The 18,997-nt window shown below is 38.6% G+C and overlaps 2 protein-coding genes across 5 annotated transcripts in view; both read left to right on the top strand.

Moving 5' to 3' along the window:
* Positions 1-1,557: 1,557 nt before the first annotated feature.
* Positions 1,558-2,536, top strand: LOC118008413 (microtubule-associated protein RP/EB family member 1-like). The gene has a single exon (XM_035001961.1). The coding sequence runs from the start codon at positions 1,627-1,629 to the stop codon at positions 2,431-2,433; it is 807 nt and encodes a 268-aa protein (XP_034857852.1). The 5' UTR covers positions 1,558-1,626; the 3' UTR covers positions 2,434-2,536.
* A 2,949-nt stretch (positions 2,537-5,485) lies between these two features.
* Positions 5,486-18,997, top strand: part of CPSF6 (cleavage and polyadenylation specific factor 6) — a 34,874-nt gene continuing 21,362 nt past the window's right edge. For all 4 annotated transcript variants that reach the window (XM_035002172.1, XM_035002171.1, XM_035002170.1 and 1 more), the window contains exons 1-4: positions 5,486-5,594; positions 13,217-13,426; positions 15,379-15,482; positions 18,843-18,988. In XM_035002172.1, the coding sequence (XP_034858063.1) occupies positions 5,535-5,594; positions 13,217-13,426; positions 15,379-15,482; positions 18,843-18,988 (520 nt within the window). In that variant the 5' untranslated portion in view covers positions 5,486-5,534. The remainder of the gene's footprint in view (positions 5,595-13,216; positions 13,427-15,378; positions 15,483-18,842; positions 18,989-18,997) is intronic.

The raw sequence follows: 18,997 nt of genomic DNA, 5'->3' as shown, positions 1-18,997 counted from the left end.
CTCCAACCATCAGGGCTTTGTCTATGTGCTGTCCTCTAAGAGGGGGGATGCATTAGACAAGCTTTGGGGTATCTGCTTGGCTCAGAGCAACCGTCTTCCACCGACAGTTTTCTACCCTTTCCTAACTCACAGGGTAGATTTTGTAAGCTGTGTTTTTACTCTGTGACTCCTTCTCCTTAAACTTGATTGGACTAAAAGTAGACTCCTGTAAAAATTGAGCTATCCGTTGCTCTCTTTAGATTTTGTGATTGAAACTAAGACAAGATCACCATTTTCCTGAACGGCGCTTGTTTGAACGCAGGAGCTGAGGTTGCTATTGTTGCATAGACATGTGCATGGAAAAGGAGAGAAAGTTCTATATAGAGAAGAAGGACATATACAGAGACCCTTAGAACATTATTTACCTCCTTCTAACCTCTTTGTTACTCTTCTTGAATATTTTGATTTTATATTGTTTATATTGTTGGAGTGACATCATTGTGGGAAGGAGGGGGTCGCAGACAAAGAATGTGGGCAGCCTCTAGGAGATGGAAAAGGCAAGCAAATGTATTCACCTCTAGAGCTTCCAGAAGGAATGCAGACCTGCCACCCCCTTGATTTTGGCCCAGTGAGATCCATTCTGGATTTCTGATCTCTCAAACTATAAGATAATGAATTGGTGTTGTTTCAAGCCACTACATTTCTGGTAATACCATTGTCAAATTGCTCTCAAGGCACTCTGGACTTTGAATTCTGTGTAGATTTTAATAACAGGATTTCAAAACTGAGAGGGACCTTCATGGAGGACTTGAGCTAAAGGACTTGTCTAAGGTTACCTAGCTGGTCAGTTGTCAAGTCAGGATAAAAATCCGAATCTCCAATCTTTCATCTATGTACATTAATAACCATAAGATGTCTAACAAAGAGGGTGGTATATAGAAGTACTGAATAAGTATAGAGTTTTTGCTTGTTGTTTTTATTATTATGCATTTTCTTTTGTAATCTACAATAATATTTCATTTCTTGAACATTGCCAAGTAAGCAGATACCCTGTAACTACATTTTATTTTTTTATTATTTTTTTGGGGGGGGGGAAGAGAGAGAGGGAGAGAACCAGCGCAGGGGTGGGAGGGGCAGAGGGTGAGAAAGAATCTTAAGTAGGCTCCCCGCCCAGCCCAACACAGGGCTCAATCTCATGACCCTGAGATCGAGACCTGAGCTGAAATCAAGAGTCAGATGCTTAACCAACTAGGCCACCCAGGCGCCGCTGTTAACATTTTAAAATCATCAAAAAGCCCGCCAGGGAGTAAGGAATTACCTGGCCAAGATGTAGAAAGGCTAGGCCTATACACTCAGAGTGCTTTTGCATTTCAGATTCAAAAGAGTTGGCTGAGAGGTCACCTGGATGAGGGTGATCTTGTTTATTAGTGTCCGGAGATGCCTTGCAGAAAATAATGAAAATCCCCCTATGGAAAAAAAAATTATCCTAGGACTCACATTATTTCTTCAAGTATTACGATTATGATGTCCAGCACACAAAGATAGTCAGGTAATAAGACAACATGAGTGAGGGGGCGGTTTGAACAAGACGAAGACGGAACGGAAGCCGGGCACAGGCTGTGGACGCGGTCCCGCCAAGAGCTGAAGATGGCAGTGAACGTATATTCAACATCAGTCACCAGTGATAACCTAAGTCGACATGACATGCTGGCCTGGATCAATGAGTCTCTGCAGCTGAATCTGACGAAGATCGAACAGTTGTGCTCAGGGGCTGCCTACTGTCAGTTTATGGACATGCTGTTCCCTGGCTCCATTGCCTTGAAGAAAGTGAAATTCCAGGCTAAGCTAAAACATGAGTACATCCAGAACTTCAAAATACCACAAGCAGGCTTTAAGAGAATGGGTGTTGACAAAATAATTCCTGTGGACAAATTAGTAAAAGGAAAGATTCAGGACAATTTTAAATTTGTTCAGTGGTTCAAGAAGTTTTTTGATGCAAACTATGATGGAAAAGACTGTGACCCCGTAGCTGCCAGACAAGGTCAAGAAACTGCAGTGGCTCCCTCCCTTGTTGCTCCAGCTCTGAACAAACCGAAGAAACCTCTCAGCTCTAGCAGTGCAGCTCCACAGAGGCCCATTGCAACACACAGAACTACTGCAACCCCTAAGGCTGGCCCGGGTGTGGTGCGAAAGAATCCTGGTGTGGGCAACGGGGATGACGAAGCAGCTGAATTGATGCAGCAGGTCAATGCATTGAAACTTACCGTCGAAGACTTGGAGAAAGAAAGAGATTTCTACTTTGGAAAGCTAAGGAACATTGAATTGATTTGCCAGGAGAATGAGGGGGAAAACGACCCGGTATTGCAGAGGATCGTGGACATTCTGTATGCCACAGATGAAGGCTTTGTGATACCTGATGAAGGGGGCCCACAGGAGGAACAAGAAGAGTATTAACGGCCTGGACCAGCAGAGCAACATCCGAATTCTTCACTTCAAATCATGTGCTTAACTGTAAAATAACCCCTTTTATTATTCTTAGAGGACTCACTGGTTTCTTTTCATGAGCAAACAATACCTCTTCTTAAAGTGCACTTTGCAGAAATTTCACCCCTTTTCCAATGAGTTTGAGTTAGGAGCTTTTACCCCGTAGCAGAGCAGTATTAACATCTAGTTGGGTCACCTAGGGAACAAAGAGGCTGACCATGGGGCTCACCGTGTGGACGCTGGTAACACTGATTGCTGGAGAAGGTGTTTTTATGTGATACACTGAGGTGGAAACCTCAGTAGGGAAATGTAAAGACTGATTTGAATTTTAAGCTAATGTGAAATCTTGGCAGAGAATGTTTTAATAAATAAATGCCTTAAGAGTAAAAAAAAAAAAAAAGACAACATGAGTGAGAAACAGCATAAGGAACACAAGGAATAGGTGTGCCTCTATGGCTCAGTCGGTTAATCGTCCAACTGTTGATTTCAGCTCAGGTCCTGATCTCTGGGTTGTGAGATAGAGCCGTGTTGGGCTGGGCGTAGAGTCTGCTTAAGATTCTCTCTCCCTCCCCTCTGACCGCCCCGCCTCTCTCTTTCAAAAAACAAAACAAAACAAAACCACAACAAATAACTAAAACAAAGAACCAACAATACACTCAATGGGACTCCAGATATTGGAATTAGCAGAGACCCAGATTGTATACCAATGATGACTACTACACTCAAAGAGATGAAAGCCACGACTTACTGTTTGGGCAAAGAATAGAATGCTATAAAAATGAACATAACAGATTTTAAAAAGAATCAAATAGAAATTTTAAGTCTTAAAATTGCCAAAAACAAACCACCCCAAAACCAAAATTAATAGCTAAATAGATAAGTTTGACATCATGGGAGAATTAGTAATCTATTTTTTTTGTTTCTTTTTTTTTTTTTTAACATAAGCTCTATACCCCATGTGGGGCTTAAACTCCTAACCCCAAGATCAAGAGTTGCATGCTCTACCGACTGAGCCAGCCAGGCATCCCCATTATTTTTTATTTATTTATTTTTATTTCTATTTGAGAATTAGTCATCTAGAAAATATATCAGAAAAAAGGCTACTCAAAATGAAGCAGGAAGAGATAAAAAAGGAGAAGGTAAGAGAAATAGTGGATAGTAATGATTTAACATACATTTATTGGAGTTATAGAGGGGGAGAAGAAAGAGTGGGGCAGAAGCAATATTTGAAGAGGTAAAGGCTGAGAATTTTCCAGAACTCATGAAAGGTATCAATGTATTCAAGAAGCTCAGTGAATCCCAAGCATCATAAATAAAAAGAAATACACTTCCAAACATACATAGTAAGAGAGCAGAAAACCAAAGTATAAGAGAAAAAAAAAAATCTTAAAAGCGGCCGGGGTTGGGGGGAACCCCAATGACCTTCAAAGAAAGTCACACTGACGGCTGCTTTTTCGTAGGTAATGGTAGAAGTCAGAACCCTGGAATGATTTTTAAGTGTACTAAAAGAACATACACTGCTCGTATCATCAAATCTCCCTTCTCCTGCCTCCTCTTTCACTTATAAGGACACTTGTGATTACTTTGGACCTACCAAGAAATCAAGGATAAGTCAAGCTCCTTTTCCAAGGTTAATAAAGTCACAGGTTCCGGGGATTGGGATATGGACATCTATGATGGGCCTATGGTGCCTACCCAAATCTAAAAAAAGGTCTTGCCCCTTATCATGAATGGCTCTTGTCTTCTATAAAGCCCCATGGAAAAAAGAAAATCAGTATTTCCAAGAAGTGGAAGAGGATAGGGCATTTTGCATATTACCTCATTTAAACTACCATCAACCTTCAGCCTTGGTGAGGTAAATATTACTACCTCAAGTCTGAAGATTCTGAAATTGAACGTGAGAGAGAGGTTAGGTAACTCGACTGAGGTCATCTTACTGGTAAACTGACTAGTAATTGTTATCCACATCACCACATTGGTCTCTAAGACTCCAACTAAGCTTCTTCCAACATACCAAGTACAGGTGGATATTCTTTGGCTTATCACTGTGCAAAAGATTTCTGTATCCTAGCAAACACACTCTAATTTGGTGGGTTTTTAAATGGGTGAAAAAGAAATAAAGAATGGAGTAAGGTTTCTAACTGGAGAGACATCTTTGAATAAAACCCTGGTGGCAAAAGCGGTCTGTATTGATCACGTGATCCCGGTTAAATCACTTACTTCTATTTGGCCTCCGTTCCCTCGTTTGAAAAACAGATGTTTGGACCTAATGACGCCTTTTCCAGTTCCCTTCTCGTTCAGACATTCTATGGTTCTGAGAAGCCCTTTGCCCCAAGATGCCTCTACCTTGTTGGGTGGGCTCTAGGATGACTGCATTCAAGTTAGAGGCGTTTGAACTATTCAGAGAAAAACCAACTGCGATCCAAGCGGGGGGAAAAAACAAAGGGCAACGGACGGGGAAAGAGGAGATGAAAGGAGACGGTGACAGGGGATAGAGATGCAAACATAAATAGCATGCAAATAACCTAAGTAGCTTGCAAATTGCTCAAGACAACAATCAACGGGAATCCAGCGTTTACTAGGCAAATGAAACTGCGGGTCTCTGAGGATGCAGGGATAAGAACGTTGTTTTCGCCCTCAAGGCGCTCACAGAATGCTGGGTTACACTTGTATTTAATCATGGATATAAAACTCCCACCTCTCTAGAAGCCTTGGCTTTGAGAATTGTAAGCAAAACTGAGGATGAAACTATTACAAAACGTTTGAGTGTGCCAGAGGCAACGTGAAAACACAGTCTCTGGAAACAGCTGGGACTCCCCCCAAGCCCCAGGCCTAACCTAGACACACAAAAGAAACCGCCTCGGCCAGCAGAGACGCCAGCTTTTCCTCCGCGCCCGCCGAGCGGCCGCGCTGCAGACGCGCCCGCCGCCCCCGGCCGCCCCCGGCCGCCCCCGCCTCGTCCCTCGGGCCTCGGAAGTGACGCAGCGCGCCCCGCCCCCGCCGCTAGATCCGCTGCTGCTGCCGCGGCGGGCAGACCTGCAGGAGGCGGCGGCGGCCTCGGCCGAGAGAAGATGGCGGACGGTGTGGACCACATAGACATTTACGCGGATGTGGGCGAAGAGTTCAACCAGGTACGTGAGGGCCCGGGCCCACGCCACCGAAGCGGGCGGCGCTGCGGTCCGGACGCTGACCCAGGGCCTGCCGCGGGCTGCGAGCCGGCGCGGCTGCAGACCGTGCGCCCTTGCCGCCCGTGGGCCGCGCCGTCCGACCCCGGCGCGGCGCCCCCCTCGCCCCTCGTTCTACCGCGTCGTTTCGCGGGCCGCGGATGCTGCTGCCCGCCGCGGGGCCTGGAGCGCGGACGCGGGCCGCCGTGCAGACGCCGCCGGCCCCTCCCTCGCCGCCGCCACCTCCCCATTGTTGGCGGCGGCCGGCGGGCGCTTCCCGCCGCGCTAGGCCCGGGCGGTGGGGCCGCGTGTGCGCGGAGGGGAGAACGGGCCGCCGCCGCCGCGCCCCCTCCCCCGCCGCCGGGTCGAGGAGGAAGCCCGGCGGGGCGCGCGCCGGGCGCCGCCTGTTCCCCGACCCTGCAGCTCGGGCTCCGATTCCTCTCGTCGCTCCATTTTGTCTCCCCGGCCGCGCACGGTCGCCTCATGGAAGGCCGCATTCATGGCCCTTTGTATCCCGCGCGCCCAGTTTCCTGGGCTCCTGCTCGCGTTTGCGACAGGTTTCGGCGTGGCGCCTTCTTCCTCCTCTCACGCTTTGTGAAGGCGGCTTCGGTGTGGGCACGTTTGCAACAAGTCCTTTGACTTTTGCACCATCGATCGTGTTTCAGAGTCGGTGCGCGGGCCGTGCCTCGGTGGTCGAGGTCTTGCAGTGCTTTTGAGGCCCAGTTGTTGTTGGCTTTTGTGATGAAAATACCTGTGAAGATAGATGGCCTGAGCCAAAAGGAAGACTTGGAAGCGTGTTGGTCGGATGGGGGGAGGGGTGAAGATGGTAGCTCACCGAGAGGTGAGAGGAGTGATTAAAGAGCGTTCACCCGAATTCTTTTAGTATAGTTTGAAAGGTTGTAGATAAGACCCGATTTTCAAAAGCAAATGTAAAATGCCCTCCGAGGGATCTGTTAATTTTCGTTTTGAAAGGTTGGAGAAAGTGAGAATGGAAGGTTTTTCCGGTATCTCTCAAGCCACAGTTGCCTAGAAGAACTAGCCGCGGAGCTGTGATGTCTGATGTTGGGCATCCTTGCAGAAGATCTCGTTTGTTACTAGAGTAGTGACGTGTGAGCTCTAAGCCTGCTGTTCACATCTTTACTGCCTTTATGTAGTAACACATTTTTAAAAATTAAATTGTGCCTAATTGTAGTGCACCTAAAAGCTTGATTTTTTGTATTCCAGGTCCGTAAGAGAAGCTTGATACAATTTTAGTGGTTAATGTTTTTTCTTTTTTCTTTTTTCTTTTTTCCCCCCACTACATTCAGGACTTTATTTCTGACTAGGGGCTCGAGATTTTTTTAAAATGAGGGAAAGCTAGAAATCCTTAACTGTTCTTGTTTTCAGGAATGACTTTGTGCCTCTGGTTTAGGTATTAGAAAAGAAAAACATTTTTCAATTAGCTTTAAATGGTTGCTACTCCGTTAAAGACTGGGTATTGTAATCAAACGTTAAGTTTTAAAATCTTAATTCTTTTTGTTGTGTTTATATTTTAGAACTGTGCTGACTGAGTTGTGTCAGTGGCAAATTAGAAAATTATCTCGGGCACTACAATCAGATGTTAATGCTTTTAAGATCAGTAGACAAAAGACCTCTAGGAAATTTCTTTTTATTTATCAAATGGATATAACATTCCATCCAAAAGAGGGCCATACCTGAAAGTAAAGGAGCAGTTAAATGTTCAAGACTGTCTTCATTAGCTTTTCTTACATTTGCTTTGCCTTTTCCCCTATGATAAAAGAAGAATTTGGGTACAGTTTTAGAATTTGAGCTTTCTTCAGGACCTCTTCATGAGAGATTTTTTTTAGGCTTTCCCATACTTAATTTGGGATGGCCATTTGTCTAATACATATAGCTGGAAGGAGTGATACTTGCTTATCCTGTGCAGTAACTAGTGCTGACTGAGCAGGAGGTGGGAAGAGATTAAAATTTTGTGGCCCTGATGGGGAACTATTTTATAGGGTTCTCTTAAAAATGTAGCTTTTTGTTGACTTGAACTTACAGCATTTTATCTCTCATATGGTTGTATATTTTACCAGTAAAATCTTTATAGTTTTGAATAGATTAATGGGATTAAACAGAGGCTTTGTTTTTGTTATTATTTTGCATATCGTTGGCCTTTGTAATCTGCTTGCTGTGGTAATTCCTTTGCAAAATATGGCCACAAAAGGATAGTTGGTTGTTTCCAAGGTCCATCCTCTTTTTTTAAAAATGTTACTGTCATTGAAATACTTTTCTGAAAATTGATCAGAATTAGAAGCAACTACAGAATTATAACTGATGTAATTTTCACTTTATTGTGAGCTGGTGACCTTATTTCTCCTGGTTGCTATAGTAAACTATGACTCTTACTGTAGTTGAGTAAAGCGTTTTACTAAGTATAACCAGTCGACTTATTTTGGCTTCTAAACTGCTGTAAACCTTAAAAAAAAAAAAAACACAAAACCCGACAACAACTCCTTGTTCTTTACTGTGAGCTGCAGATTTAATTGCATTTGTGTACTTTGAAATTCTCTGTAGTCTGTATTTTCCATTTTCTTCTATTTTAAATGGTACTTTATGAAGGTTTTTTTTTTCAGGTGTGTATTTTGGTTAAGCACAGACAGTATAAACCTATTTCGAAAAGTATGAGACAGTCAGCTGTCTTAGAAGAAACTTTAATTTGGGGATGGGGTGAGAATAAGTTTAGTGAAAATACAGAGTTCCTTTCTTCACGAGATGAATTTAAGAATGGAGAATAAAGTTGGAGAAAGAAGGCACAAGGGACTTGGCTGTTCTTCGTGGGTGCTCTTTAGTTCTTAAATTAAAGGTCTTTGGATGTAACCAAATTGAGAACAGTTAGTTGCTCCAGTGGAATAATTTGAACTACTTCCAACGTCTACCTTACTTGAATTTTGAGTGGAGAAGAAAACGATTGTTTCAGCCTCTATAGTATGTGTCAGTCCAGTTTGAACTGGGATTTGTACTTTAATGTGGTAGTTAATAACCTAATATTTAATAATTCTAGACTTTTTAATTTTGACCAAGACTAAATAAAAAATTTTCAAACTCAGTTGTTCAAAATACATTTCTTGAATATCTGTTATATGCCAACAAGGAGGGATACAAAATTCAGATAGTCTCTACTCTTAAAATGCACTGTAGTGGGGGTGAGAGACATCCACATAATTATAACACTCTGATAGGTCATGTATTATAAAACTCCTTTATTTGTAGCTTTATCTGTAGAATTTTTATTGATGGGGAAAGTAAAAAATTCTAGGAACCTCAGGAAAGTTTACACTGTATACATTGAGGTGTGTATTTTGCTTGTTTGGAAATCAAAAGCTCTTAATAGCGAATTTAGTTATTGATCTGTCTAGTGATAGGTCACTGGTAACAGTGCTGATTTAGTAATTTGACCACTGAGTTTTAAAATGAAAATCTATATAGGTTATGGCTGGGGAAAAAAATTCGTTTAGAAATCTAAGGACCTAGACATCCTCATAAGTCAACTTGCCTTTATTTCATGAGTCATTATACTTTATATTTAATCATTATGTATCTACTCTAGCCAGTTGTCTAGCCGATTTTGGAAAGTAAGTTTCCTGGGCAAATGTCGGTGAAACCTTATTTCTGATAAATTTATGTTTAATAGAAAATCCTCTGAGATAAGGCTGTAAGGTTGAGAATGAGGTAGGTAGAGACTGATTCAGAAACTTTGGTAGAAATATTTAGGGGAACTAGAACTCTTCCCACTCAGTTTTATAATTTATGAGTGTAGTTTATTCAGCTGCCTGTGAATTGTCCACCATTTGTGGTTCATGTGGCATATTTTTAGTAAAGAAGTTGGCTTCTTTACCATTAGTTGATCTTTTTACAGGGATTATAAAATTAATTTTCAAATGTATTAGAACATAAGTAGATAAAAATCAGAAAATGATATATTTTCTATAAAGATAAATATGAATTCGATTATCTTCTGGATATTCCATGCTAGTATTTTTCTTCCTTGGTATAGAATACATTTTGTAAGTGCAAAATGTAAACCTCCCCCTTTATATTTCTCCAAATGGAAATGGATTTTAAGTTCCTTTCTCTTTTTTTTCTTTTTCTTTCTTCTCCTTCTCCTTTTTTAAATAGAGGGGCTTTGAAACAGGTGGCCTTTGCTGTACCATTACTGGTACTCTTCGTATAATGCAGGGATGCTATTACAATTTAGGATCACCAAAAGCCATGTTGGGCTTGTCAGGGAGAATGAAGAGTGTAGTACAGTTATTCCGTGGTCAGCCCAGTGATGGTATACAGAATGTATATACAGGACATCTGTTACACTAAAATTTTGTGGGAGGTGATTAAGGAAAATATGTCTAAAAGTAAGTCCTTGGTGGGAAGAAGAAACATTGCCTTTAAAAGGGAGCTAATAGGATTTTGGTTATTTTACTATCCATGTTAATTTTAAACTGTTTTCTCTAATGTGGCAACAGCTACTTGTATATCATGTAGAACGTAATCTTGAAGTGTAAAATCTTAAAAGGATGCCTTGCCGTTAGAATGGTTAGTGATTTAGAATGTAGGGAATGAAAAATATTACTGGATTTTTTTTAACAAATCCTGAGTACTGTTATTTTATTGGAAGTTACATGTAATGTGCAGCTCTATCAGTAGATTAGTTACTATGAAAAGTAGATAGTTAGACTGGGCAGCATTTGACACCTAAAATATTTAGAGGGGCATTGTTGATTTTTGTTTGTTTTTGAATGCCATTAAAATTTCCTAAAGATAATAATTGAAAAGATTCTTTCCATAGTAGAACTTGACACTGTTGACCATTTCTCTTTGACAAAGTAGAAGCTATTTTTTGTTCAGTAGATGTTCAGAGCTCACCTTCTTTGTATATGACCTATGGTACACATTTTGCATAATTTCAGAATATGTGTTTCCCTCCTTTTTAAAATGGGAACAGAAAGTAGATGTGTTCTGTATCTTTTTTTTTTTTTAATGTGGAGGATAGATGTGATATGCTGAAGCTGAAAAGGAAGAGTACTGATACTTCAAGATATGTGCCTTGAGTTTCATTTTTAGTAATGGCAGCAATTGTATTCAGATTCATTAATATTTTTTCACCACGTCCAAATGCATACCGTTGGGGCTAGAAGTACAGGCTGTGGCCTTGGAACAGAGTGAAGCTAACTAGTCCACATGGAAATCAAACCCCAGGACCCTGGTCTCAATTAGCATCATACTTCAACCAATTGGAAGCAGTCCAACTACCAGACAAAATGGCTGATCCTAAATATTGGTAGAATCATATCAATGTGGAAAATTGGTTGGTGTCAACATAGGAATTCGTGGACGGACAAAAATAGTAAGTGATTGTGATTCACCAGGTTAGTGTAGCTGCGATTATGCTTGTAAATTATTGTCTGCTTAAGTAAACATTTTCCTAGATTTACAACTAATGAAAAATCAAATAATGTGTTAACCTGTTTCATGAAAGTGTAAAATTTAAATAATCCTTGCATTCTTTTTTACTCTCCCTCAGACCATATATTGTGATTATAATCTCTGCTGAGGAGGATGGAAACACAACTCCCTTTGAATAATAATAATAATTCCACTTGATGTACAGAACTGGATTGCAAGAGTTTAAAATGCCCACTACCGCTTGTGGGAATCTTTTTAGTATCTTAAGTGTGTGGAACCACTGCTGCAACCACGCTACCTGAAGCTTCAGCTACACTGAAACTTCATAACAAAACTCATCCTCCTTTTTTCTAATTTTTACTGTCACTGCAATTTGAGCATGTTACTTTGTTTAACAAAAACTTAGTTCTAAAAGATTATTTTGATATTGCTGTACAAACAAAATAAAATCAAGACATAATGTAGTGAATTGTGGTCTAGTTTCTGCCCATTGCTAAAGATGGCTTTGTTCCGTGACTTAACCTAGAGTTCCTTATAGATAAGTCGTACAGACATTCTACCTCAAAACTAAATGTTATGTAAAGATGCTGTTATATAATTAGTAAATTGGTTGACTCAGTTATGCAGAAGATTACCTGACGATGACTTTGTAAATTTCAGATTCCTTTGGCTATTTGTATAATTAGTATTTCCTCTTTTAGGTTTTTTTCTTTTTTAAAAAAATCTTAACTCTGCCGCTCTTCTGGATAACAAAGCAATAGCTATGTTCTCTTAGGGCCTATAATAACAAAATTTTGTTGATCTGTTTATAGTCCTATTACAAATGCTTTCTCTGGGTCATTTCTCTGTCCTCGTAATAGTCCTTAAAACTATTAGAACCTTTAGCTCCTCCTTATGTGCCATTTATGTAACACTTCATCCTTAACAAATTATGAGAGGATATAACCCATTTCTGAGCTCCCAAGTTTGTTGTTTTTTAATTGTAGTTCTTTTATTATCTCAAATATTCTACCCTGTAAGAAAAATAAAATAGTTCACATTGATTTTTTTTTTCTTTTTCTTTTTTGTTCTACTTTTTGGTTCACATTGATTTAGATACTTAGTGATGGAAATGCAGGAAGATAAAAGTAGTTTTTCTTCTGATTCTGGCTAGTCAAGCCTGTGGAAGGGCAATTTAAATGTTGTTGAGTGTTCTGCCAACGTCTGCATTTCATTTTTCTTGTAGTTATTTATGCTAGAACCCTCCTTTTTCATTTCTCTCCTGTGTACATTTGTTTCTTTTTTGTTTTCCTTTTTCCCTTGCTTACCATTTAGGCATGTAAGTGGCATCCACTAGCATTGTTTTAACTCTGCTGGTGACAGTGGCAGAGCTTTACTAGATCCTTGTTCATACCACTTTTCTCTTGCTAATTGACTAGATACCTTTTGCTAAATTGACTAGAGATCTAAGAAGTCAGGTAAGCATTAACTCTTTGTTGACTGAGAATAATGAAACTGTTGCTGGATACTAATTTGGATAGTTTTATGAGTATTTTATTTGTTTCTCTTTTCCTTGTTCATTTGTTATGACATTTGGAATAATTTATGTACCCACATTTCTTCATCCCTTCCCTGTGGCTTAGCTCACTGTGCTTTTTTTTTTTTTTTTAAACTAATACCTTTCACAGAGTGGGAAACAAGATCCTGAATACCATAGAAAATAATAGTTGTATTTTTCTGCAGTTAAATATTAAAGATTTATAATGGCTCTGAGTTTTGTTTGTGATATTTTTGTGTCATTTTTTTAAAGTCCACCTATTTGCATTCATGTATTGTTACTTCTACTCTTAAGAGTATTGTACTTCCAAGGAAAGTTTTATATTATTACTTTATTTTGTTTCCATATCATTCTTCTCTCCGAAGAACATTATTTCCTATATTATATATAAGTGGAAAAATAGGATTTATTGTATAGAAATTCACTTTATAGTTACCATTCAAGAATACATCTGTGGCGTGAAGTAAGAGAAGATTTTTACTGAGATCTTTGGGGCTTTATCTTCTACCAGATTTTTAAAACAAAATAGTTGAATGAATTTGTATTCAAGTCTCTTTAGTGGTTGTCTGACTGTTTTATAATTTAGGGCATTATTTCTGTGTCTCAGGAAGCTGAATATGGTGGGCATGATCAGATAGATTTGTATGATGATGTCATCTCTCCATCTGCAAATAATGGAGATGCCCCAGAAGACCGTGATTACATGGATACTCTCCCACCAACTGTTGGTGATGATGTGGGTAAAGGAGCAGCACCAAATGTTGTCTATACATATACTGGAAAGAGAATTGCATTGTATATTGGAAATCTAACATGGGTAAGTAAATTTAACATATGAATTAAATTATTGGTAGTTGGTTTTGAACTATTCAAGTAGTTAATTTCTTCCAGTTTTATAAAATAAAAATTTGAAGATTTGTTGTTCTGTATGCTTGTTTATGCAATGAGGAGAGAAATTGAAGTACGTTTAAACATAAATTCCAAATCTAGTTTTGAATTTTGTGGTCATTCAGCTTGTTTTGGTGGAGATTCCAGTTAAATAAAATTCATTTATTTTGAGTTTAAATCAGGTATTCTTTTTACTTTACTACTTCTGCCATCTTAGTTTTACAAAGAAAAATACTCACATAAGGTCTGAAACCAGGATTCAGAACTGTAGGAACAAACAGTTTGACCTGGGGTTTTGAAAAGTTTTCAAAGAGTCCAGGGCTCGCTCCTGGATGGCTCAGTCAGAAGTGTGTGTGACTCTTGATCTTGGGGTTGTGAGTTGGACCCCCATGTTAGATGTGGAGATTACTTAAAAAAAGTAAAATCTTTTTTAAAAAAGTTTTCATTGTCTAATTTATATTACAAACTTGTTGAATTTCATTTCTGCTTTTAAATTTGAAATCTCATTTATGGAAACCTATATGCATGGAAAATGCTATATGCATTGTATTTTAATTTGGGTTTTTTATGAGACTATGAGATTATTAATTGGGAGTTTCATTAACTGGGTGTTCAGTGTATATTTATTATATTTATGATTTTTAGCATTAAATCTTAAATACTTATTGAAATAGTCCTGTAGAATCTTTACATCTCGGGATGCCTGGGTGGCTCAGTCGGTTAAGCGGCGGCTGCCTTCGGCCCAGGTCATGATCCCAGGGTCCTGGGATCGAGTCCCACATCGGGCTCCTTGCTCAGCAGGGAACCTGCTTCTCCCTCTCTCTCCCTCTGCTTGTGGTCCCTCTGTCAAATAAATAAAATCTTTAAAAAAAAGAATCTTTACATCTCTACTTAGAAACATTTAGAACGTACGTTTGAAAGTTTAAAAATTGTCTAGAAATCAAAATTTGTCATCCTTCTTTCCTTGGTAGCATTTTATTTTAAAATGTTCACATTTTTAAAAAAAATTAACCTATCCCCAACCACTCAGTCTGAGCAGTTTTATAATACTGGAGCATTATCAGTGTAGTTGGGGAGAGTGATTGCTAAAGAAGACTTTGAATCGTAGCTTGTCCACTTACTACTTTTGTGATCTTGGACAAGCTTTTTAATTTCTCCATAGCACCATGTGAGAAATGGGAGTAATAATAGGACTTAACAGGATCATTTTAAGAGTTAAATATTTGATATAAAGTACATGATATGTACTCAGTACATGTCAGTGCTTTTTTTTAATCTTATACTCAAACATAAGGTGGAATTTATTTCCCGACATAATTTCCTTTAAGGAGAAAAGTGATAAGTGAGATTGGTTTTATTAAAAATTTAACATCATAACGGGCGCCTGGGTGGCTCAGTTGGTTAAGCGACTGCCTTCGGCTCAGGTCATGATCCTGGAGTTCCCGGATCGAGTCCCGCATCGGGCTCCCTGCTCGGCGGGGACTCTGCTTCTCCCTCTGACCCTCCCCCCTCTCATGTGCTCTCTCTCTCATTCTCTCTCTCTCAAATAAATAAATAAAATCTTTAAAAAAAAAAATTTAACATCATAGCAGTTTAAAATTGGGAGGGACCAGAAACTCTTTAAGAGTTAAAAAAAAAAAAAATGAATCTTATCTCCAAGGATAATATACCTTCTAATTTCTGAAACTCTTATCAAGGGATGAAGTTATGTCCTCAGGTGCTTTTATACCATTTAAAAATTAAAGACTAACTGGCAGTAACTCTGCTTAGATTTCCAGTGAGCATTAACTGTCTCTTGTTTGTTCTGAGTTTACTCTTAAGTTGAAACAGTTAAAATCTTGCATATGTTTTGATGGTTAATGAGGGGGAAATGTCTTGCAGTGGACAACAGATGAAGACTTAACTGAAGCAGTTCATTCTTTGGGAGTAAATGATATTTTGGAGATAAAATTTTTTGAAAATCGGGCAAATGGCCAGTCAAAGGGGTAAGAATTTTAATTTCGTTTTCCCCCTAATATGTTAGTAGCTAGTGATTGTAATTTTGGGAGTAACTATTCTTAATGCTAACTATATGCAGGCTTTATTATTCACATGGCAGAAGGTTCTTGGGCAGAGATTCCCTTCATTTCACTTATTTTGTCTACCCTGTGATCTTACTTACTAAAACTAGTGAAGCTGGAAGTGTGGGCAGATTAGGTCTATTTAATTTTCCTGAGTTTTCTCCATTTGTGGTTGAAATGATTATTGAAAAGACAGTTTGAAGAAGCATTATTATCCTGTGATTAAGTGATGGGGAAAGATGGGCAGCTGGAGAATAATGTAACATGAATGTTTTAACTATTAAATTATATACACGAGATAGGATTATTAGAGCAACATTATAAAATACAGGTACCCAGAAATAGGAAAATAAAAAGCCACAAGCTCGCCATCCATACCTGATCACTCTTAAGTGTGAATATACTTGCAGGTTTTACCCTAGTGCTCATATAATATATTTAGTGCAAAAAACCTAAAAGAACAGGATTATAATTCACGTGTTTCATAACATGAGTAAAACATTTATCCATAAATTCACATCTTCTCTAATGTCTTAATTCTTTCCATCATACCTTATATGCTACAGTAATTTATTTTACTATTCTTATTTTTGGTTATTTGAGTTTCAGTCCCTATTATAAATAATGTTACAGCAGGCTTCATTTTATATAAACCTTCAGGTGCAGATTTTGGATTTTTTTAAGATAAATTGCTAGATGCAGAATGATAAGGAATATGCCTTAGTATGCTTGTTTCGTGTTCGGTGTATTAGCTTACATTAAGAATATTTTCTAAATGTATGTGGAATTCGAACACTTCTTATGAACTTCACTTCTGTTACCTGGTCCCAAGCTACTATTATCTCTTACTTGAACTTTTGTAATAGCCTTCTACCTGGTATTCTTGCTTTCACCCTAAATCCCCTACAGCTTATGTTACTGTACAGTGTAAACGTCGGAAAAAAGTGACATCAATATTTGTCTGCTCAGATCTTCTTCTAATGGTCCCCTATCACTTAAGAGTAAAAGCCAGAATCTTACTGTGGCCTAGAAGGTACTATGTGATCTATTCCCCACCACCTGTCTGACCTTAAATCGTACTCTTCTTTGCCTTCCTTATGCTGTTTCAGCCACATTATCTCGGCTGTTCTTCAGACACATTCCTACATAGGATTTTTACACTAGTAGTTTCTTATTCTTGGTGTTTCCCCCAGATATCCACGTGGATCTCTCTTTCACTTCATTCAGGACTCTTTTGAAAGAGTTCTCTTTCCTCATCATCCTTTGCAAAATAATTACCTTCTGCTCCTTTCACTGTTTCTTTATTATAGTATATTTTACTTACTGGTCTTTTCTCCATTAGATTGTAAGCTCCACGAGAGGAAGAATTTTGTTTTGTTCACTCTTGTGGCCCTAGCCTTGGATTGTGTCTGGCATGTAGGTGATAGTGTTCAATAAATACTTGTTAAATTAATGAATTCATTAAATTGTTTCTAAGTGTTGTGACCCAAGATAATCTTGAGTCACACAGCAGAATTGTTTGTTGACTAGAATGAGGGATCTAGTTAAAGAGCCATTTTGAACATTAGGAAGAGAAGGGTTCTAAGTTCCTAAGAGCCCTTCTGAGAATAATCTAGAATATCCTATAACTATATGAAATTGGAGCCATTCTTTTTTTTCCTCTCATTTTTTTCTTCTTTCTTTCTCTTTTTCTTTTTTTCTATTTCAAATTTATTTTTCTTAATTGAGATATAATTCACATCCATAAAATTTACCTTTTAAAAATATTCAGTCTGAAACACCTGGGTGGCTTAGTTGGTTCAGTGTCTGCCTTCGGCTCAGGTCATGATCCCAGGGTCCTAGGATCTAGTCCTGCATCGGGTTCCTTGCTCAGTGGGGAGCCTGCTTCTCCCTCTGCCTTCCGCTCCCCCTGCTTGTGCGCACACATGCTCTCTCCCCTCCCAAATAAATAAAAATAATTTTAAAGATAAGTAAATAAAAAATAAAAATGTTCAGTTTGATGGTTTTTAGTATATTTATTATCACTTTTTAATTCCAGAACATTTCATCACCCCCAGAAGAAATTCCATACCCTTTAACAGTTTATTTTTATGGATTTGCTTATTCTGAACATTTCATGTGAATAGAATCATACAGTATGTGGTCCTTTGTGACTGACTTCTTTCACTTAGCGTAATGTTTCCAAGATTCAGCCATGTTATAGCATGTATCAGCATTTAATTCTTTTTATGGCTGAATACCATATGGATGTACTCCATCTTTATTCCATCCATCATTTGATGGACATTAGGGTTGTTTCCACTTTTGCTGTTGTGAATAATGCCCCTATGAATATTCTTGTACCAGTTTTGTATGAGCACATATTCAGTTCTGTTAGGTGTGTGTATGTGCGTGTGTGTGTGTGTATGTATATGTATATACACACATACGTACACTCGATATTGGAGTTATTGGATTATATGTCAACTCTGTGTTTAACTTTTGAAGGAATTGCCAGATGATTTGTCAAAGTAACCACAGCATTTTACTTTCCTATCAGCAGTGTATGAAATTTTTAATTTCTCCACATCCTCATCAACACTTTTTATCTTTTTGATTATAGCCATCCTACGGGATATGAAATGGCATCTCATTGTGGTTTTGATTTACATTGCCCTGATAGTGATGTTGGGCATCTTTTCACAGGGCATTATTCATAATAACCAAGAAATGGAAACAACCCAAATGCCCACCAACTGATGGATACTTTTTAAAATGTGCTATATCCATATGAAATACTATTCAGCCATAAGAAGACATTAAGTAATGATACATGCTACAGCATGCATAAACCTTGAAAACATTATGCTAAGTGAAAGAAGCTAATCACAAAGGATCACGTGTCGTATAATTTCATATATATGAAATGTCCAGAATAGGCAAATTCATAGAGACAGAAAGTGAATTAATGGTTTCCTAGGGTTGGGGGATGAGAGGAAATGGAGTGACAGCTAACGAGTATGGAGTTTCATTTTGAGATGATGAAAATGCTCTAAAATTGTTTGTGGTGATGGTTGTAAAGCTCTGAATATACTGAAAAAACACTGGATTGTACACCTTAAATGAGCAAAGTGTATACTATGTTGATATTTTGAAAAAGTTAAAGATGAAAGTGTGAACTTGTATCGTTTTAAGAAATATTTTCATTTCTCTTAGATAAAGGTAAAATCACACCATTTCCTTTTTAATAACAGTAGCTTTGTTAATCTCTCCTCACCTACCCTCACTCCTTTAAACATCTTTTAGGTTTGCCCTTGTTGGTGTTGGATCTGAAGCATCCTCAAAAAAGTTAATGGATCTGTTGCCTAAAAGAGAACTTCATGGTCAGAATCCCGTTGTAACTCCATGCAATAAACAGTTCCTGAGTCAATTTGAAATGCAGTCCAGGAAAAGTAAGCAAT

Source organism: Mirounga leonina, unplaced genomic scaffold (genome assembly GCF_011800145.1).
Source record: "Mirounga leonina isolate KUSES-001 unplaced genomic scaffold, KU_Mleo_1.0 Mir_126, whole genome shotgun sequence".
Classification (NCBI taxonomy): domain Eukaryota; kingdom Metazoa; phylum Chordata; class Mammalia; order Carnivora; family Phocidae; genus Mirounga; species Mirounga leonina.
The sequence above is the reverse complement of the archived record's forward strand: the minus strand, read 5'-3'. Positions and strand labels throughout refer to the sequence as shown.